General features: G+C 30.2%; 2 protein-coding genes across 10 annotated transcripts in view; both read left to right on the top strand.

Annotated features, from left to right (window-relative positions):
• Positions 1 to 14,494, top strand: part of LOC141449863 (uncharacterized) — an 84,356-nt gene extending 69,862 nt beyond the window's left edge. For all 3 annotated transcript variants that reach the window (XM_074119747.1, XM_074119746.1, XM_074119745.1), the window contains exon 12: positions 13,236 to 14,494. In XM_074119747.1, coding sequence (XP_073975848.1) covers positions 13,236 to 13,255 — 20 coding nt within the window. In that variant the 3' untranslated portion in view covers positions 13,256 to 14,494. The remainder of the gene's footprint in view (positions 1 to 13,235) is intronic.
• Positions 1 to 23,216, top strand: part of LOC141449860 (frequenin-2) — a 242,879-nt gene that overhangs the window by 108,360 nt on the left and 111,303 nt on the right. For all 7 annotated transcript variants that reach the window (XM_074119740.1, XM_074119739.1, XM_074119738.1 and 4 more), the window contains one exon: positions 16,479 to 16,503. In XM_074119740.1, coding sequence (XP_073975841.1) covers positions 16,479 to 16,503 — 25 coding nt within the window. The remainder of the gene's footprint in view (positions 1 to 16,478; positions 16,504 to 23,216) is intronic.

Here is a 23,216-nt window from a genome sequence, read left to right as displayed (position 1 = left end):
GAAATATCTGCAGAAAGTAAACTGTAATATTCATTCTATAAGAATCATTCAAAGAAAACATTCTCTGAGGAGTCTTATGACGCTTTTTTGGTAGAAAATTTTGACAGCGAGCGTATGCATGTGATTTAATGAAAGCAAATTTTAGTTCAAAAACTTGCAGTTGTAAATTTTTGATTGGTTAAGTCGTAACTTGCGGAAGTAAGCTCATATTAGTACCTCAAGAAAGCATTAAAGGTACAGGTTTCGGCAGAAAAAGATTCCAGGAAGACGCATCGGAAGTGATTCGTCATTTTGGTGTCTTTTTCAGACTTGTTGGAGCCATGAAGCGAGGCGCTTTTATCATTGGAATTCCAAAAAAATAATTTTCTACCAGGGCTAAAGCCGGATCCCACACAAATGTACTTAACACCTTACATGTCTTAAACATCTCTCATTTAGAGACTACTCAACTTTTATTAGTACTGAGATGGTTTTAAGGGCCATGTTGTTTCTAGGTGTAATTGTTGAACTGGCTGGAATAGCGTTTTCAAACAGTTTTAGACTGACCTAGAGTTTTAAATTGGTCTCACACATTAAATCCTTTAATTTTGCGACTAAATAATGGGTTTTAAAAGCAATTTCAGGTGGTAGTGTTAAGGATATTATCTGGAACAGACGATTGAATTTACTTTCTGGTTTAGTTACTTAAAGAAAAATTACGAGTGTAACGAATGGAAGATGCGTTTTGGATGCTTGATTGAATCGCCACTAAGAATAGTCGATACATCTCAGAGTTTTTTTATAAACTTCTTTTTTCTTTTGAGAGAGAGAGAGAGAGAAGTTATAACTAGAATGAAACTCTTTCAAGTCTTTTATAAGTTTTACTCGGCTAAGTGAAGGATGAAGGTTCTACTTTTTGATCCCGGTTTGCTTTTATTTGCTAGCTTCTTGAATACTTTATGAGGAGGGTCGCAAAGACTGGAACAGAATCGTATAGAAGTACCTCCATTACTCTTGTATAAATAAACAGTCAAGTTCGATATTATAAATGAACATTAAATGTTATTTTAATAAAGGAAAATTTAATTTAATTTTCCATCAGAGATCATTAATGCCCTGAGTTTTATTCAGTGCACAGCTAGTTTTGGACTGTGTTCTCAATAAAATAAAAACCACTTCTTTCTTTGACGAATTTCACGCATTTCGTATACTGGAATATTATACAGGGATTAGAACCATAAATTTTACAGTAACAGCACTGTTGAAGAGATCTTAACTGTACTAACAGTGTTGACTTGTAAATGGTGACAATGAAATAATAACGCAGAGCTCCCTATGTTCAAATCTAGTGAACATGCGACGACACTTCTTTTTTTTTTATAAAGTTTAAACTTTGCCATTTTGTCGGCGAATTTGGTGGAACATGAAATATAGATAATAAACTCAGGAGAAATAAAGAGTGGTTAAATTTTAATTCTTGTGACTTGCACGTAAAACTGTGTGAAATAGAGCAGCTGTCGAATCAGCTTGGCGTTTAGGAGTTTAGTGCTGCCAGTGGAGAAATATCAGACTGAGTGAATGTAACTGTCCAAACAGCAATATAAAATAAAATAAAATAACCTCTGAGATGGAGTACAAACATGCCATTCTGTTTGGTTGAACAATATTGAATGTATGGTCGTATGGACCGTGATATAGCCAATTATATTGTTCTTTCTTAGCAACTATTCTTTCTCTCACTATTTGTGCCCCTCATTGTCTTTTGGCGAATCCGAGAATGATGTTAATAATAACAATAAATATAAACTTTACCAATCAATTTCAAATCATGAGGAAGAAAAAGTAGTGTCAAAACAATTAAAAATATGGTTTAAGTAGCACATTTTGTAATCTGTTTGAGATATTTCCCCCATTTGGACAGATCCCAAATTTTTCTTAAGAAACATCGCTTTTAAACGCTTCTAATATACGTATGTAGTTCATGAAGTAAGATTTTGCTTTTTTATTTATCTCAAAGAGTGAACTATTTTATCAAACTATGTTGTTACTCATTAACACTCCGTGATATACATTATATTTATTTGTGAAAATGGTTTTCATTCAATGGAATATTAATTGCTATAAAGTTTCAAGATTTGTTATAGATAATCATTGCATGCTGCCGTCTATCTGCCCAGAATTCTTGGTAGTTTTCTTAAGATAAGAGAGGATTTCTATTAGAGATGGTACAATCCAAGTGTTCTATTTAAGAATTGCTACCTATTTTTATTAGGTGACTGTCTCAACTGACAACTTACTGTGTACTGTTGAATTTCCCTGTCATACTTTGCGTTATAAACAGAAGCTAACGCACATTTTCAGCTAAATCAATCTTGTAAGACAGTTATATAAGGGTAGATTGTAAGGTAAGTTATTGCATTTATGTAATCCATATTGAAACTATGATATAATCGCACTCCAGAAGCAGAAATTAATAAGGGCAGCAACCAGTATTTATTGTGTTCTAATTCTTTTGACTTATGAAAGTTAAATAAGAATATTGTTTCATGGTGTTTGTTGTTGAAACAAAGTAATGAAAAGAATCATGTAATATGGAAGTTGCATGCCTTGAGGCAACAGAAACACTACAAAATGCATAAAAACTGCATACAGAAAAAGGTCTTATTAAGTAGGAATGACGTTAAAAGGTTCATCCTTTTTCTACATTTTTATGAAGATTTATATTTTATTTATATCAAAGACGTATTTCTTTGATGTTATTTTTCATTGTTCTTAATAAAATATGTATATTTAATTATTTTATTATTATTATTTTTTTAAATCTAGTGTGATGTGCTAGTATCCATCGAGAATCCGTAACAAATTGTAGCATCGGGAAAAATAGACCATCTCCCACAAAGAGTCCTTCCAAAGAACCTTAAGCAGTCTTAATTTGTTCAATGATTAAAAGGAAAAGTAATTTGAAAAAACAAAATAAATTCAAAGTAACTAGAGAGAGGAACTTGGTTTATAACGAAGACATCCTGAATAAGTAATATCCTTGAAAATGTGGAATACACATTTTTCTTAAATAATATACCATAGAATTATGTACACAGTCCCAATGGGACAGTCATAATATTTGAATATTCTAGGATAATGCCAACAACCATAAAATGTGAACATATTTATTTCTAAAGATTAGATATTTTAGTTTGTGTTTAGTGTGGGCACAATATTCATTTAAAATTTCTGATGGGAACGAACAATTGCAAAAAATAAATATTTAATCTACATTTGCCGGTTTCACTCTTGCTAAAGCTAGGATTAATCACGCAAATAGGATTTCCAATCCTATACTTCTACGTAAGTAGATTTCAGAAAACGAACATTTTTTTTACTGCTGTTTTTTTCTCTTTTTTAATTCTATGTTGTCTGTTTTAATAATAAATGGCCTTCATGAAATAAAATAATGTTTTTTGCATTCTCTACTCATTTTAAGACTAGGTTTAGTTATGTACTTATTTGGTGCTTAGTAAAGTTTACTTATAACATTTGTAGAAACTTAAATTAACTTATAACTTGACTCAAGCATAAAATGAAACCTAAAGAGCTGAAAATAATAATAATATAAAACAATATTACCTTTTACATTATATACATATGACCACAAACATAGTGAAGTACAAGAATTTATGAATATCATACCATTTATTTAACCATTGTACTGGGCAGGAAGAAAACCTCTGTACGTGGATGCTGACATACCAACAAAGTCTATCCCAATCCTTCCCGTTTAAATATTCTTTTAGCTCTTCATTGGAGAGTTGAACCTTCCCAAAATACCTAATTCTATACTCGGCAAGGATTGGACACACAGCCAGAAAATGAAAAATATCTTCCTTAACTTTTAAGTTACACATGATGCAATCCCAGTTGGCTTCAGTGGACCCATGGCCTATAGTTTAGACACAGCATATGACACCTCGTCCGGAATACTAATCTCATCTGAATTGTATGACAGAAAATCTACACTTGAGAGCAGCTCTTTATAAAGACTGTAGCGCTTCGAATGGGATGCCAAAGCCAACATTTCCTCACTATGACCACAACCCACCAGTTCCACAATCCTACCCATTCTCACGGACAGTTCCTGGACATTACTGCGTACAATCTCTATATCTCTTACTTTCCAGCGAGGTCCAGCCACGTCCTGTACCAATACAATTTCCTATCCATTACTTTATTGGCAATTTGTTGCGTCAAAAAAGTGTATTTTTATTTAGTATGGATTATATTATTTTCTGATTAAAAAAACACTTTATTATTATTATAACATTTGTGGAAAGTACAGGGCTTTAGTCTTCTCTCGTCTCTCCTGCTTGGCATGTAAAATGACCTATTAGTTGGGTAGTGACCCAACACCATTAACTCCATTAAACAGAAAGTGGAGAAATGCGATGAAATAATGTATATATTTTTTTAAATAATTCTATTTATTATATAAATTCCATTTACCATTATCATTTAGCGCCTGCTTCTAAATTTGGGCTGAATTATTGGAACGATTTACATTAGAGCTCGGAGTTAATCAAAATAGCTTCTGAAATAAATTATTTATTAATAATTGGTCAAAACAAATTAATGGTGGTTACCTTTATAATTTGGAAAATTTATTAAAAATATAAAAAGCTTTAACTGAACCAAGTGCTTTATGACACTTTAATTTAAGATATTTAAAAAAGTAGAGTTAATTGATTTGTACAGTTAACGGTACAAGTGTACACGATCTTCTAACAATATCTCTTTGCTGAGAAATTTTGTTTATAAAAATCAGAGCACAATTAATCTTCAACAACTTCTAAAAGTTCTTTCGTTTTCCTTTTAGAAGTATCCAACCTTTTATTAAGATTATTTAATGAATAAATATATTTTAGTGGCACAATAAACGTTAGTGATTTGTGTCCTTCACTTTACGAATGAATGTAAAATATATCATAGAATAAATTGTTTGGTCAGGAGCACTAACCAAGTACAGAATGCAAGAACTAAATAATGAGATAGATGCAACAAGTGTTACTAGCACTGTAAACTAGTAATTGTATTTAATTTTATCGGAAAAAACTAAGATATGAAGTGAAATTAACTTATTTTAAATACTGAATTTGCAAAACAAAAAAAAAAGTTTGCAATGATTCTCCAAATTATTATCTGACTGTCTGCCTGGGTTTGATTTCGTTAGTGTCAGTTTATCAGATTGTAACGATATTTAAATTGAGTTTAGAACTCAATATTTTTCTTCTTAAGTACATGATTAGCTTACCCTTTCATGAATTTTTTAAAATTTAATAATTTATAGCTCGGAATTGTGCTATTGTACTATCCTTTTTACTAGTAAAAGCAACTATTGTGAACTTTTCAACAATTATATGTCTAGTATTCACTGAAGAAAGCAAGTTTTCAGCTGCAGTAATTATTTATTGCATGATTGGTGTTGGATGTAGGTGCACTAATAAGTAGTGCAGTACCTAGTTAACTTCAACCAAATTACTGAACAATTTCAACGAACATGAATTGCAGTAATAAAGAGGTTCACATTGAGAGTAGAAATTCAAGAGTAGTGCAGTGGACGTGTTTTACATTTATGTGAAAGAACAAAATTTCTTACCGAAGTGCATTTTTTATTGATTAATAAATAATCCACGTCTATATTTTGTTTGTTAACTTCAATAATTCAGAAATACGAATATTTACTTGAAAAGAGGCCTGATAATAAACGGTTTTCAAATAAAATGCTAAATTTTAAAAACATAATCTCAGATTTGTTTTAAACATTGAACAAATATATTAAAAAGAGCTTCATTTCGATTATTAAAAGCGATATTGTCTGGATATTCTGAGCCTGCTTAGGATACTGTTGAGCTCCAAGTTTTCTTTTTGAAATTGTCTACTTAATGAAGATAGATATGCATACAAATCATTTTTCCAAATATCTTTTCCCGAAAATCTATTAAAAAAACACGGCATATCTGTTGAAATATATTTTTATAAATTTTTTTAAATAAAATAAATATTTGGTATCAATTAGTTTTCTTCTGTCTTTGCTCAATATTGATCAATTGTAATTGCAAGGGAAATAGTACTTCGTGTTCACGGCATCACTCTGTTGTTCCTAGTAATTTAATTAAACGAGTTCACTCTATTTGACCTGGCAGTCTGTGATCAGGAATTAGATTTCTCTTGTCTCTGCAGTTGTTCCTTTGAAGTACATCTGGAAACTGTTTGCTGGATTGCAAACTCCGTTAATTTTCTTACATCCCAGTTGATCCTGTAAACTACTTCCGTCTGTTTCATCTTCCAAATTCTTAAAGGAAGTTAGACAATGAAATAGGCTAGTAGAACTTTGTCTATCTTATAATGACTATAATGACCTGTGTATTTACAGTCTATCTTATATTATGATCCGTTCTCAGCCACAACTCCATAAAACAAAAAATGGAGAAATGCGACGAAATAATGTACATTGTTGTTTATAAATTCCTTTTATAATATAAATTCAAATAAATTTACCGTTATCATTCGGCGCCTGCTTCAGAATTTGAGTTGAATTATTGCAAAGATTTACGATTTGTGAACGGCTTCTATAATAATTATGTCTGCTTATTTGAATGCGTATTTCATTGAAACATCCCTCAAATTACATATGTTCCATTATTGTGCTACGCTAAATATTTTAGATAATTTTAAAAAAAAAATTATCAAATTTACTAAAAAAGAGAAGAGTTGGCTCTTCTTATATGACAGATCAATATATAATTTTTCTCGCGAGCAAATTGGCTAGCTTTTGGCTTTTACCACAGCATACTTTCAAAAAAAAACTTTAAAAAGAACATAAGTTCAGACTTAGTTCATAAATAAATTATGTAATGTGGTTTATTTTCAAGAAGGAGAAATATTTTTGTAACAAAAAGTTAGATAACTGCTCTAACCAATCCTACAGTCAGAAGCATCCAATTTCCGCGCTGTAACATATAATCGCTATGGCCACTATCTGAAATACGTACATCATGTTTGGTAGAAAGAGTTTGTGAATCAATGATTCATAACTTATATTCACCGCAACTTTCACTAAAAAAATGTAGCTCCAGATAATTTCGCCAGAAAATGGGTGTAAGATAATTTTGGGAGATTTATAATTTATTAACATTTATCACTTGGACATTTTAAATTCTTTATCATTATTCGACCATGTTTAATTAAACTTGAAGTTAAAGGAGTTTAAATAAAATATAATAGAATGTCTAATTTTAAAGAATTAATAAAAGTAAATTTTATAGAATTAAACAGTTACTTTCTTCTCTTTTTATATTGTTTACGACGTTAAAAAAGTGTTTAAACACTGAATGGATTCTTAAAAGAATATTTACAGAGAAGCAGTAAATTTAAATAAAACTTTTGCACATCGGATTATTAGGTGCAATTTGGCAGAAATTTTATACTTGTTTGCCAAGAATAAGAAGACGCTCGAAGAATATGTTTAACTTAATATTTGGGACTTTATTATTAAGTTAATCAAGTAATGTTTCCTATATGAATAATTGTTATTTCTTCTTGCAGCTCTTGAATGAAATTAAGTTAGGAAACGTAATTAAAATTTAGAACTTAACGTGCACAGGAAAGCTGCTTTAACTTAGAATTCAAATTATCCTGAAAAACAATTCCGATAAGTAAGCCATCCTCAAATAACTTACGTAATAATTTTTCAAAATAAAGACATATATAAGCATAAAACTAAAGAAAGTAAACCGAGAAAACAAACAAACATGGTACTTTATTAAACCACTCCTGTTGTTCTTTCAATCAACTTAAAAAGTCAATATTTTCTCCTTACTTAATTAAATGCTAGCAGTTGTTTACAGTAAGAATTGTGAAAGAAGACTCCCTGTCTTTAAAAAAAAAATAAAAATAAAAAACTATGGCGGGTGTTGAGAAAAAAAAAAAAACTTCAAAACATTTTGATAAATGAAGGCTAACAAAATTGCCATCCATCGTTTTAAAGTTTCTTTTTAATTTGAATAATGTATTGCAAATTTGTCTATTAAATATTTTTGGGGGCCACTAAAAAATTAAGTTTGGGTTGCTAATATTTGTACAGGGTAGTTTTACTTAAAAAATTAATGAAGATATTCATATTAAATAAAGTCAAATATGTATTTATTGATCAGATTTGGATTATGTTTCTGGACAAGTGAAAATATTTTCCAAAAAAAAGAGATCTCATCTTGAAAAAAACATAGACGAATGAATTTTCGCTTTATGTAAGAGTGCGTTGAAAAAATTCGATTGTCTTAAAATCCCACTTTAATAATATTGCCTCATTGTTAAAAATAGAAATAGCAGTGAGAAAACTTAATTCTATATTAAAGACTGCAATACCTCATTTTTTTAGGCACCAGCCGCTACTGGTTGTTTCTTTAGTTTACAATATTATATTTCCATTCCAGTAATTTATTTCTTCTTCATTCTTTAAACAAACCTCGCATAATTTAATTTTGAGGATGTTCCAAAATTCAATATTTACTACAAAAATATAACCAATAAAAATAATCAAACTATAGAAGATTTTGTATATGTTTTCCAAATCAATTAGTTGTATACGATGGGGTGATCATCGTATAAATATAACAAATTTTGGATTATAATTATCTTATTAACGTTAGCGATTACTGTGTCTAGATGATAAAAAGTATTGCTTTTACTCGAGAGTAGGGTGGCTTTGCTTTTGATAGAAACGCATTTTAGGAATTGTAAAACTCAGTTCAATCACCCTAGGAATGTGAGTACAACGCTCACAAGTGATTCATTAAAGATGTGCACCTGCTGCTAGATACAGAACTGGAGTACGGAGTTCTTTCTGCCTCAGCTTTGGCGTTCTTGAATATTATTGGGGATATGTTTTTTGGTTTAAGGCCACCTTTAGCCTTGTGCAGTTTTCTCGAGGTGTATGTCGCTCTCACTTCATAGTGGGGGTGTTTCTAAGAGAGAGAAAGCAAGTTCTATTTTCTTCTTTCTCAGAGGAAATATCAAAAAACTATATTTTCGATTAACACATAGTTAAAAAAGGAGAAAAGGGTTCCGTCCAATTGCAGATTACAGAATTCATTCTTTTACTTAGGAAAAAGAAATCATTGGAAAAATAGGTCAAATAAAAAATAATTGAGAATTCAATTATACCAAAATAAAAAGTTAAATTGAAATTTTGATAAAAAATAAGTATTTTTATCAAAAATTCTGACATCCAGCCAAACAAAATGAGTAAATTCATCTAGCCAAAATAACCTATAGGATTTGTTGAAATTAAATTCAAAATTTGTTCTAACACCGGTTATCTCTGTAATTCAATTTGAATACCAATTCGGAATAATTATAAAATGGGTAGGATTAATAGTTTAATGTCAAAACTAATGATTAAATTGTTGGATTAACCTAAATCGATAATCCTAAGCCAGTTTAACAAAATAAACTGAATTAGGTCGGTCATTTCCATTTTATTGAAAACACGTTACTATCTGTACAGTGGAATAATATCTGCAGAGATGGAATAATTCTCTTCTACATTTATAAATTTTTATTATTATTATTATTCTAATTATAGCGTTATAACTTAAAGCTATCTTTATGACTTCATGCATGATTCATTACTAAGCAGACCCTCGTTAATCGGAACTAATTTGACCGGTGGCCGTTCCAATCAAACTTCCAAATTCAAAATTAAGAATTTTTATTTTGTGTATGAACACAAGAAGTATAAAATTCCAATAGAACTAAATTGAACAAAATATTATTATTTTTGTTAGAAATGGTACTCAAGAAAATTTTGCAGGGAGTTGATAAAGTTTTCTTGATGATTGCAAAGTTATCAAGGAGAAATGTGATTATTTTTTCGAGTAATTTGTTCATTAAAAAACACACAATATACATTTCTGATTTATTTAATCATAATGATGATCTTTTAATGAAATATTCCTCTCCTGAGATGTAGTATTCACTAACACAAACTCTTTTGTGTAAAGTACATATCTTAGAACTTCAGGTACAAACATAAACCCCAATCAAGCAAAATTATTTTTCAGGATGAGCGTCTCATTTTGTTTGGCACTTTTCACCAAATAGGGAATTCTCAATCATTACAAAAATTGGCATTAATAGCAGTAATTATTTCTGTAAATGAACAAATCACTTTAGAATTCTTCAACCTTAAATCTCTTCAAAAACCTAATAAATAAATCATTAAATTTTACTGCTCCAAAGTAATTGATTTATCAACACTTTATTTGCCTACAGAAAACCAGAATGATTTAAAAACTACTCCAACAGGAGAAGCTAAATTTGATTAATTTAATTTTATTAAACGAATATAGTAGATAAGGAATTGCCATAAAAACAAACCTATAAATATGTTTATGACTTTGTCATTTACTTATCAAACTAAACTTGATAGTTGATAGATAACTAACTGCCAGATTGTTACAAAGTTTATAGTTACTTCTCAACTAGTAACTCTCTTAATTGAAAACGTTTTGCACTTAATATTGTAACAACGATAGAAGTCACTGTAGGGGTAAATTAAATATGTGATTTAACTAATTTAAGAATGTTAACTTTTTATGTTTTGTTGAAGAGGTTACTACTTTGCAAATTTCATTTGATGCGTTTAGCATGTCAAGTACATACTTGTGGATTTACTTATTATTTTTTTAATTCTCTTTACTGAGTATTTGATTTTTTTTTATCTTTTATTAAAACAATTCAACCCTTAATGAAAAACTTGTTAGGCTTGACATTAATTGTAGTAATTAGTTAATTCTTGAACCTAATTCATTACTATAGAATATCATTTAACCTTTCGATTGTTGTATTAGTGTATCTTGAAGAACACAGAACAAAATTAACTAAGGATACAAAAATAAATACTGTTAGGGATAAGAATGGTAACGAAGAACTGGGAGTTCATTATAGGATGCTCAAAAATTAATGCAGTCAGAAAATAAGAACAAATCTGCTTGGAATTTAATAAATGGAGATAGAAAACGATCTCGCTGTAGCACAGCTTCTTATGTGCCTATCGTGCCTTTACTGTATGGCACGTATCAATTCTCTTACGCGGAGTTTTGCCACTGTGTACTTTCTTTCTACATGATTATTGTTTTTGTAAAAACACCTGCAATATTTGTGGCCAATTCCTGCCATTTTGATAATCAAATAAATAAATGTTCATTAATAGGAAAATAGAAGAGCAAAACGATTCGGAAATTTTACTGAGTATGTCGCTGGACAGAGTCACCTCTCATGGAAAATTCACATAAATAAACTGAGTCATAAGCTGTATCAAGTTATTAATTTAAGAATAAAGGGAGTATGGTTCCTGTAAATGTTTTGAGAATGGTCAATTTTGCATTGTTTCATTCAAGAATGGTCTATGAAATCTAGCTGTGGAGAGCCACATCAGATGCTTCTGAAATATTCAACTTGCAAAAGAAAACAATGAAAATAATGCTGAGGAAAAAGATTCTTGATAGCGGTATACCTCTATTTCAGCAATTAAATTTCAATGACTGCGTCATTGTCATAAGTATGTTTAGGTTGGCACTACAACAAAAATAATACAGATAAGAAAATCACATGAAACGAACATTCTTAAAATATAGGGAGCAAAATTAATACTAGATACTCAATATACTAGATGGTCCAAGAATTCTTTAGCTAGAATATCTTATAAAATTCCAGAGGATATTACATGTTTATACAGGCAATAAAATAAAAAAAAAAAAGCTAACCGAATGGTTAGAGTTGCGGGCAGAATTGTACTTTTGGGATCGAGACAGACTTTATTTATTGTGTTAAATAAAATTTATTTAAGTACATATGTAAACTATACGTTTTGTCCGCGATTCCTCATCTGCAGAGGAACATAATGCCCGCCTGAAGCCTTAGATTAGATTAGAAAACGGGATAGGACCTACGCCCCACGGCACGGCAGCCACTTAGGCTTATTGTGCCTTCCCCTTTTTGTTGAGTCTAGTAATAGTTGAAACCTCTCCTAAAAAGGTTGAGGACTTCCCCTACTAGTTCTTTTTGCGCTACTATCTCCTTTGGTCTCAACGTTCCAAAGTTTTCATAGCGCAACCGCTCGATCGCGCCTAAAGATTTTAAATTTTATGTATTTTAGAATCCTCTGTTAATGTTGAAAATTCGATTAAAAAGTAACTTTAGATTTCAAACTAGAAAATTATTATTTTAGCCCAGAACTGAATTTTGAATTAAGTATTTTAAGAATTTACAATAATGTAATGTTAGTAGACTTAGTATATTCTTTATTGTTAGTATGTTTTTATTTTAAAGAAATATTTTAGAAATGTTGATTGTTCATTTCATTGGAATACATTTACTCGTTATGATTTGCCAAATTTTAAATTTAGATGGTATGATAGATGTTTGATAGGAAGTCAAATCAACTAGTGCTGAAAGATCTTTATGAGTCACTAGAATCAATGTTTGTTCTTTGGGTGTACTCGTATTACAATCTGTAAAAAGTATAGTTTTCAATAAATTTAATGTTGAACTATAGTTAGTATATACGAGTAAGTCTTCAAACTCAATTAGTAGTTCACCCAACTACCTCTGTAAACTAATTGAATTTTAGGAGTGTCCATCAAATAAATATTTAATATTCCAAATAGTTTTCCGTATTAATTTTATATAACGTTAAGGCAATTATTTGACTAACACTTAGCTGCATTAAAATATTAACATTATAAAATGTGTCGTTAAGGTGGAAAGTGGCAAGTAAATATAAACTTTTTGTAACAGTCTGGAAAAAGTGGAGAATAAAAGCACAATTATCAGAGAACAATAGCCGAGTTTTCTGTAAATTTCTTCTGAAGAACACTATTGTCTAGAGAGCAGGCGTGGAGAAGATTTGTGAAAGAAAAAAAGAGAGAAAGGCTCGAATAAAAAAGAAGAAAAACATTTATATTTTCTCATTATTGTTACCTCATTGTGCTGGTATTTCTTTATTTAATTTATTATTTTACTCCATCTTTTTTTTATTTATTTTCATTGTTCAGTTTCTTTTCTAATTTCTAATACAGATATTTTTTCTAATAAAAGGAAATATTATTTGGTATTGCGTTTAGACATTTCATGGGAGTTGGTTTTGGTAAAAAAAAAATAAGAAAACCAGAATTTTTCATTTTCAAAATGTATTTTTGTTTCAGATTCTTTGCGATGGTTTTAAAGTTAGCACTTTCTTTATACTTTTCTCCAAATAAAGCTGACATACGACTGCATCGCAATAGTAAGCGTTGACTCTAAACTAAAAGCAATACAATTGGAGAATGGAACCGCCTCAAATTGTGGAATGTGAAAGACGTGAGGTGACTGAATGGTTAAAAACACTTGGAAATAATGGAGATTTTTTTTTTTTTTCAATGCTCAAGTTAATTGAATTGACCATCTTAGAAAAAAAAAAGACTGCAACTAGTAGGTAAAATGTATTCAAGCAGTTGAAACTTAGAAGATGGAGTAAAATTGGTGGTACAGAAATTGTTGAAGGTCACAGATTCCAGAGAATCGTAGATGCATAACAAAATAAAGGAAAAGAAGCAGGCACTTGTTCGCTAGCTTCATTCTTTCAAAGTTTATTTGATTATTGTACAAACTGTTAACCTTTTGAGCCATACTTTCGAGATTAATAGAAATGCAAGAGATGAAAGTGATATACCTAGCATAAAAGTCAAAAGAGACGTACAATCTATTGGATGAAGATAGATTATAGTATCTACTTGTAGACAAATTTTCTCATTTAATGTCTGTTTGATTTTTAACCAGAAAATTGGTAATCAAGATAGTTTCAAATAGAATAAGAAAAGAGTTCTAGTGTGAATAATACATTAACTTTCGATGTAACTTAGTAATGGATCAACTGTAAAAAGTTTAAACAAAGAAAAGAAGAGTGAAGTAAAACTTTCTCTTCAGTTGTCTGCTATCAAGTGACAAGAAGAACGGTACAGTACTCCAAGAAATTCCATTAAAATAATCTCTAAAAGGAACGATATTATCGCGGTTCATTTATAAAAGTATTGAATTAATTTTAAATAATTTTATTAAATCTTAAGTACCTAACTTGTGTATTTTGTTTACAATTTAGAAATCTTAAATTGTAATAAGTGAAAATGAGAATTCAACAACCTTGCATTAAAGGCTTTAAGTTCAATTGCGTGTAAAAAGTTCCATGACCTAATTTACGAATATTAATTATGTTGAACTAGAAGTTATAATAGAAACCTTAACTCTGACCATGGCTACTGAAATCAAGAATTTTTCTGTACACAAAATTGTTAACAATAACCATTATTTATTATGATATAATTGAAGAATAAATGCCAAGTTCATTTAAATATTTAAATATTCATGAGGCTGATTTAAATATTCAGTGTAAAAAAAAAAAAATAAAAAATTACTTATTAATGTTTAATTTTTTTGGCCGCTCTAAATAGAAGTGTTATTTTTTAGTAGCTTTGAGGTGGCTCATAATCTGCTCGCTTATTTTTTATAATTATAAGCGATATTTTAATAAATGATATTTTAACAGCTACAATGTAATTTCTTTTTTCTTATCTAAAAAAAAAAAATATATATTATTTTTATCCTGCTTTAATTTATAGTCTTGAATAAATCTTAAAACTTATGGAATATTGCTAATATTTTCTTTTCCATTTAAATATGCCCGGTTTCTCTTTGGTTGTCAAGTAATGAATGCCATCTAAGTTTTATCAAAACCATTTTAGCGCCGTTTATCCCAAGCAGTTTCTCCTTAATTTTCGACGGAAATGTTATTAACTCCTCAACAGATTGAGCATTATTTTTTTTTTAATTTGAGGTGCACTAATATCTGTTGTCATTGGCACCCATTGCGTACTCATTGAAGGAAATGAAATTGAAGGGACGCCAGCTGCTCTTGAACTCGTTATTTTCGCAAAGAATTCTATTGTATTAACCATTTACCCTAATATTTTTCTTATTGGCCTCTATTTTCAAGTTTCTTAGCACTATAATTGATTCAGCCATTTCAAGCTTTGGTCCAAGAATTCCAAGGTTTAAGAGTAAGATTTTCTTTAGTTTCCATTCTAAAGGTGTCTTCAATAGATTTCAAAAGTTACGCTGAATAATAATCTTTTCTAGTTTTGTTTTAGATTAACCAACTCTTTTTCTTTGTTTGTCTTTGAGGAGAGATTAAGTGTGAGAAGGATGGCGGTGGTAAAACCAACAAAGCTTTATCGATTCTTCTGCTGACATCGCAGTAGTGAAACAAACCAGTTCTATCATTTCAAATGTTCCTGAAATTAATAATTTTTAAAATCTCTCTAATCCTCTTGCTTGCACATCTTTTCAATCACAACGGAACCACGGGAATCTACAATGGAAAGAAAAAGAAGCCAATGTACATTCCGACTCCTGCCTCTGTTTATTCTTTATTCACTTTTATAAATTTGTACACGCAATCCTGCGTGTAAAGTAGCGTCTCTAATCTTATTGCAATGAACGATTTTGATGCTACAAGAAATCACATATATGTTACTTGCAAAGTTCTAGAAAGAACTTGGGTTTATTTGCGCTAAATTTGCAAATGAAGAGTGAATATTATTGTATCATACTCTCCGGTGCTTCAGCCAGACTTGGCCTTTTATTTTTAAAGGTCTTTATAGTGAGATTAAGGTTAAAGGTGGTGCATATTGTCACTAAAAACGAATAAATATGACCTATCATTCAGACTTGGCTATTATTGTGGTGGACTAAGGTTATTGAAGAAGAGATGTAAGTGTCTTTAAAGTCGAAACAAGATAATAAGGTAAAAGGGCCCAGTTTTGTGGTGAAACATATATTCTATCACAAAATCCTTTGCTGTTTTCTTTATCACGTGGTGTTAAGTACTTAACTTCGTGTTATTCCTATCTTCTCATTTGTCATTATCATAAAAGAGCTAATTAGCCGTATAAATAAATTTATAAATAATAATAATAAATTTATAAATTTATTGCTCTTATGGCTTCCATTTGAGTAGTTGCGGAGCTTAATTACTCAAAAGATCAAAATTCTGGGCTTAATATCTTCTGATTTTGGAACCAATTTATTTATTTATTTATTTATTTTTAACATCTAAGGCCAATCATTATTATTATTATTAAAGAGAGAAAGGGAACGCTCAATGTGATTGATTATATTCTGGTCATATTTTGTAGGAACAAAATAATCATATTTATTTTAGCCAGGAAGCGATTTTAATTTATTTAAAAACATAAAGTACAGGCTAATCCCTTAATTTTATTAATTGTACAACACTAAGTATCTTTTTGTAATTCTTAATTCTTCTTTTTTTGTCTTTATTTCAGGTATAATTTATTGAATATTTCTTGTGTAATATTTTCTAATAGATAAATTCTTTCTGTTTCACGCTGCAGTTTCAGAAAAGGAAATAAGGCAATGGTAAGTTACTTGGTTGAACCATGGATTTGTTTTTCAAGTAATTTGAGTAATAAAAGTAATAGAGTGCAGCGTTTGGCAAAAATAAAGGTATAGGATTATTGCACTGAACTGTACTGATTGACTAAGGGATTCATTAGTGGAAATGCTATGAGGAATTTCAAGAAATTTGAATATTATTGGTAGTTAGAAAAGAAATCAACCTTTCAAAATATTTTTCAAGAATTTTACCATTAACTAGAATAAATATTGAACTCTTTCAAAAACAATACAGTGCAATGACTCTTAGCATTTGCTATTCAAAATTTCTCCTTCTTTGTTTTTAAACTAAACAATATATTTATTATAATTTATATATTTTTAATACACTTTTTAAAATATATTATATTTTACTATATATTAAACATTTTCAGAAAATTTCTGTGCATGATTTATTTTTGTGTAATAACATCAATTCACATGAAAAGCTTGAGAGTAATAATTATAGGATTTGCTTTTTTTTTTGTAAACTTCACTGTCTTTTAAAGTTTTGCCTACAACAAGAACATACTTTATTTCAATTTTAACTTGCAACATTATATCCAGCAGTGAGTTCTTTAATGCTGACTGTGATTGTAAAGTAATCGCCTATTTTTTTCAGGTGGGGCTTAACGCGCAACTACCAGTTAAGTGGTACTGTCATGCAAATAATAGGCCCAAAAGTACTAACCTATTAACCATGAAATATCTGACTAGGTTCTGTTGTGAATTTCATCTCCTAATTAAAATTGCGTACATAGAAATAGCTGTTATAAACTTAAGAAAGCTTCCAAAATACTTTAAATTGGACTACTCTCATCAAAGGATATGAGAATAGAATCCAAACTGAATTGAAGTAAGAGAAAGTGATTTACATCAGAAAGAGTGATTACATCAGATTTTTAGAGTAATTATCAATAATATACAACTTATTTACCCGGCAGTTTGAAATTTATTAGTTACATATTTATATTATTTATGTGTACATTCTCAAGAAGAACGGTTAAATTATACCTAATGGAAATTAGGTCAATCTGCATAAATAATTATAGTTGCAGTTCCGTTTGGATCATCAGCGTTGTGGCAAACCAATCTGACCACATCATTGAAGTAATCAAAACAGAATTCGGTGATTCACCTTTCAAGTTTTCTATGTTAAAATTTACTTAATTAAAGTTATTCATCTCAAGTAAGAATAATCAAAAATTAGATTGCTTTTTGTTTTTTTAAAGCCTTACTATTAATCCTATTTCTTGTAGAATTCTCTAACTAATGACGTCTACCTACATTAGTGTCAAAAGGATTTTATTTAACTCAAGCTATAAAAATTGTTTGAGTCTATTGTGATGTCATTTTCTAAAGAGCCAACAAGAAAGAAACTATAAAATAACAATTAATATATCAAAGTAATTTAATAAATGTTTTTACTAATGCATTTATTTTGGCAGAAGTCACATTATTGGCGGAAGCAGTATGAAAATTAGCATTGTTTATTTGAATGACAGAAACAATCTTAAAAGATTCCATATTTACAAAACGCGTACTAAAAGAAGAAAAAGCTTAAACCAATATATGGTGGCGAGTTTCCTGGCGCCAGCAGTTTTGGCACAATACAGGCTTGGCTGAGTATTATTGTACCAGGCAGTTTTCCATTCTCTAACAAAAACAGAATGTGTGCAAACATCCAGATCTATTCGGAAATTACATAATTTCAAATGATAATATTATTCATAATATAATTTGTAATGTAAAATGATATAAAGTTAGTAATGTTAGTATAATGTGCCATAAATCTATTTTACAATAGAATATTTATTTATACATTTTTGTTTTGTTTTGTTTTTTTAATGGAATGCAGTCGACTTCCTCGAAATTAAGAGGAATATAAGAGATATGGGTGGAATCCTCAATCTCTCGTTCTCTCTCTTTTGCTTTCACAGGCCCCACATCCCAAACAAGGGTTCTTAAAACTCAGATACAAGACTCCCTTCACTAATCACAAGAGTCGTATCAAGCCATATACAATCCCACTTAAATTTTGATTGAATCAACCTTCGCATCTACTCGAGATTCTTTTTTAAAGACTACTTTAGCTTTCTGTTTCAAAATCATTATCCATCGCACACTTAATAATATAATTCCTTTCATACAAATCATTTTACATACTGGTATGAAGAAAAGTATTTTTTTACAGGCAGAAAAAAATGTAATCACCCATTTTTTCAGAGTTTTTCAAAACTATTCTTAATTATAGTATTTCCAAAACTGACCGAATTAATAGAGTACAGAGAAAACGATTTAGACATGAAAATTACGAAGGCGTGAAGTCGTCTGCGAGTTGAGGTTAGCAAGTAGCGTTTGTTGAACGCGATTGTTAATTGGAGTTTAAGCTATAGATTACGAAATGGAAGTCTAGAATTGTGCTCCTTAACTATTTCCCAATTTGTCTCTTTCTTCCGCCAGCTCGTCATTGCTGCAGTAGGAAGATGTTCAAGTCCCGGCTGCTTGAGCTGGTGAATGAAAGAGCTAAAGGCGAATTTCTCTTTTATTTCGTTAGTTCTTAAGTTCGTAAATCTTCACTCTTGAATTGCCACTACAGTGTGTGACAACATACATTTGTCAGATGTATTGAAAATCTTTCATTGTGGTGTGGAATCTGTCTATTTTCCACTGTCAATTCTTTCTAACAATAGATTATTGGAAGCAGATATTGAAGGACAGAAGGAAGCAAATAAATCTTCTTTTTTTTTAGAGTTAAGTTTATTTAAGGTATTTTTTTTAGTATCATGAAGTACACTAAAATCTGAGAAGTATTCATTAATGTGTCCATTTTTTAAATATTAAGTCCTTGCTTCTCATTCTTTTTGTTAACGAAACATTGTGAAAATTGGTTTTACACTTCTAATAATTGTTGTTCACTTTGGATACTAAATTCCACGAAAAGAATCAAACAAAACACAAAAATCTTGCCTAATTTTCTGATACACATATTACTTTAAAGGTGAAATTTCTTTATAGTTTTTCGCGACAAAGTGGGTTCTCAAGTTGAAATATTAACTTATCACTCGAGTAGCAATTTTAAGTATTTCCAAATAATTTTAAATGGCTCATTATATTGTTCTAATTAAATTTTTTGACCATCCAAGGGGCCTCAAAATCAACAACAGCCTTCTTTTGGAACATTTCTTTCTTGGAGCTTCTTACAACTGACTTTGGGTTTTTATGGAGTGTCGAGAACCTGTCCGAAGGCTAGCAGTTCACTGAAAATCACTCTCTGATGAAGAAGCGCCTTAATTAAAGAAATAATAATGCTTACTATTAACATAAAAACAAAAACAAACATTTGCAGGTATTTGGAAAATCAGATGAAACATGATGTGAACATGGTTATAATTTTGGTTTTGTAGTAATTTAAAAACCATACTTAATATTTTAAACACTTCAGTTTATATTTTAGTCCAATGATAAGTGACATTTTTTATGATTTGCATAAATGAATGATTAATGCTCTATTCCAGAGATAAAACCTCTTTCGTGTGCTAATCGAATGTAGCAAAAAGAGATTGGTTTGCCCTAATTATTTTATACTCTTATTTGCTATTATTTTACTATCTATGAAAGGGGTTGTGTTATGTCCTAAATGAAAGAATAGTAATATCTTTAATTCTCAGTTCCATCAGTAAAACATGCACGGTAGGCTCACAGCAACTGTGTAAGTTGGTGCTAGTTTAGGATTTTAGGATTCAAAGACAGAAGAAAATTTGTCAGAATAGGCTGTTGCAGCAACAGAAAATTAATAAAGTTTCAAATCAGACATTATTATATTTACTTTTAACTGATCATTAACAGTCTAATAATTTATATAAATAAAATTTTTATTAATTCTAAAATGGAACTAATAAAGTATAGTAATTTCAGGTGACTCTTAGGTAGAAAAATAAGTTGTGGAATTAAGAAAAAGTAACAGCAGGTACCTACTACATTTGCATTTTATTAAAAACTTTTAAGGAAAGAAGTATACTTTTGGATGGCAAATTTAAAGAAAATTCTGGAATCGAAAAAAGTATTTTGTAAGAGTTTATAATAAGATTTCTAAAATAATGAGTTTTAATTTCAGTAAAAAATCATTTTTTTTATAATATTCATAGTCATTCGTGTTGAGAACGGATAAGATTACTTAAAATTTGCAAATACAAATACATTTCCCTTTTTTAATATTTATCCCACCCTGTACGAACTATTTCACAATCTATTGGTCATAAACAAAATATACAATGTTACCCAAAACGTTTCATACGTGGTTGAGATGAGTAAAACATTCTTTTGGAGGGACTCTTCTAGTTTTTGTAATGCTTCTGATACAAATAATGAGATTTGAATTCATCAAGCGGTCATTGTAGGTTAAAAGTACTGATTTAGGATGGCAGATTAGATTGGAATGAAAGTTTTAAGAAAAGTGAGTGGATAAGTACGGTATCAAAGATATACGTATAAGTCTAAAATACTGTTTTTTCTGGTTGTTGGTCGATTGGGTGAATCCCTTTAGTTAGCCCTTATCTCCTTGACGTTGGTCGATAAAGTGGTATGTAAACTATCATTTACGTATTGTTCACTACACAGTTCAGTTTAAGTCAGACAAAGTCGTTTCATTTGATTATTTTCCGGGTTTAGTTTGGTTTTCTCTGTCGGATTATTTGAATTCCAATTTGGTCTACTAGTTAGGCTGTTCGTCTGTTAGCGGATTTGTTTTGGTTGTTGTTACCCTTGACATTCATCAGATCATTCTTATTTAGATTCGATTTAATTCAACAGCAAGAGCAACATAGAGTTATAAGATCGACTTGGTCTATTGTATTTTGGGAGTCCCCGGCGGAGGACAGAATTTGAGCACAGTAACGGCATTGTCAATGTAAGTGGTGGGTGAGCTTATTTGTTATACAAATGGGATTGAAAAGCGCTGTTTTTGGGACTCCAGCCAGGGATTCAGCGCCACAGATATAGTATTAATGCATAAGATAATAGATGATTGGAAGGAGTTTGGTAATTTGAAAATAGGTGTCCTATATATCTCTCCTTTTTCACAGAGGTAACTTAACCTGGATTTACAAGATTTCTTAACTACACAATTTCAGGTTCCTAAGTATATAGCACCTATTCTTCTTGAAACTCGCTTAGATTGTAATCGAATTAATATTTTCTGGAAGCTGTCAAGGAATCTTGTATTTAAGTATTTAATTGAATTTATTTATTTCATTTTAGTGAAATACTTTTTTTTGTTAGTAAATCTCTGTTGAAGATTTTTTTACCTGGAAACTTTAGATGTAAAATGTTTAAAATAAAACTTTACATCAATTTGGCTTGTAAAGTCCACTGAATTAATCTTCACTTCGCCAGAACTTTAGATTGGAAGGAAGATTTCATCAATTTGTATAAAGAACTTTTCTGGTCTATTTCCAGCTACCTCTAGTATAAAGTTCTGTTTTTAAAAGATCACAGTGCTGTCAGACTGACATATTGTTTCGCAATAAATATGCTGGTAGAGAAAGAGTCAATAAATTATGGTTTGGTGTTGTAATGACTCTGATGTCATTTCTTTCTCAACACCGATCTATTCTGATTAATGGATATTTTTTAAAAATATTTCTTTCTTTATAAAAAAAAAATAATAATAAATAAAATTATATATAAATAAGATTTATTTTTTGAAAATATAAATTAGTGTTTTTATTTATTTTCTGGGACTAGAAAATCATAAAAAAAAAACCCCCGCTTCATCACACTTAAGCTAATCTGCATTTTACAGCGAATTGAAAAAGTGTGATAGGAGTGATTTTTTTTAGTTAATCGCAGAATAGTCAAAAACTGGATTACCGTTCAACTATAACCATTGAATCAAAAATGAAAGATTCGGAAAACCATCTGTCAATCATTCCAGAATGCTGTTTTATTTTTGCTAATTTCATTACTAATATGTTGTTTACAGAGGGGAGATATAGGGGGCGCCATTTCAGAGCGAATTATGGCCCAAACAAATTTCAACTCTTAAAATCTTCACAACTTATGGATTAGAACACAAAAACCTATAGCCATTCCATAACTGAGTCAAGTAATATGCAGTGATGGCGAAAATTTTGGAAAAACATAACTCTGGTACCGAGTTATATTTAGAAATATTCATTTATTTTATATATATATTTGCAACTATAGTATAAAATGATCATTGATCTGTGGAAAGTTTGCCAGATCCTTATTCTCAATAAATACCATAATTTCTTAAATGTAATCCATAAATTGCTCAAGTATTATTTAAAATTACATAATAATTTTTTGTCTCTTTCGTTTTTTGCCACCCAAAATGAGTTTGAGAGTCACCTCAGAAACGTGTGTCATAGGTTCGCCATGACGGCAAGACTCTTAGGTGGATCTGTACATGAGAGAGGACGAACGAAGGGACTGTGAAAATCCAAAACCGAACCGACATTCAGTGGTTTGTGAGAAGAGCTTGCATTCAGCAAAAGAAATTAAAACTAAAAGACTGGGAAATTATTACTGTTCACAGACGTTTGAATGAATGGGGAAATATTGCTGTTCACAGACGTCTGAATGATTAATTTGTTTGACTCGATACTTCTTGGCGTTGGATTTTTTATGCAGTGGTATCCGCCTCCGCCTCGGCATTTGTTTGCGGTTGGACGTAA

This window comes from Rhodnius prolixus, unplaced genomic scaffold (genome assembly GCF_049639745.1).
Source record: "Rhodnius prolixus isolate KJV_2025 unplaced genomic scaffold, Rpr scaffold_2, whole genome shotgun sequence".
Lineage (NCBI taxonomy): Eukaryota > Metazoa > Arthropoda > Insecta > Hemiptera > Reduviidae > Rhodnius > Rhodnius prolixus.
Note: the sequence above shows the minus strand (reverse complement) of the source record. Positions and strands in the feature narration are given on the sequence as shown.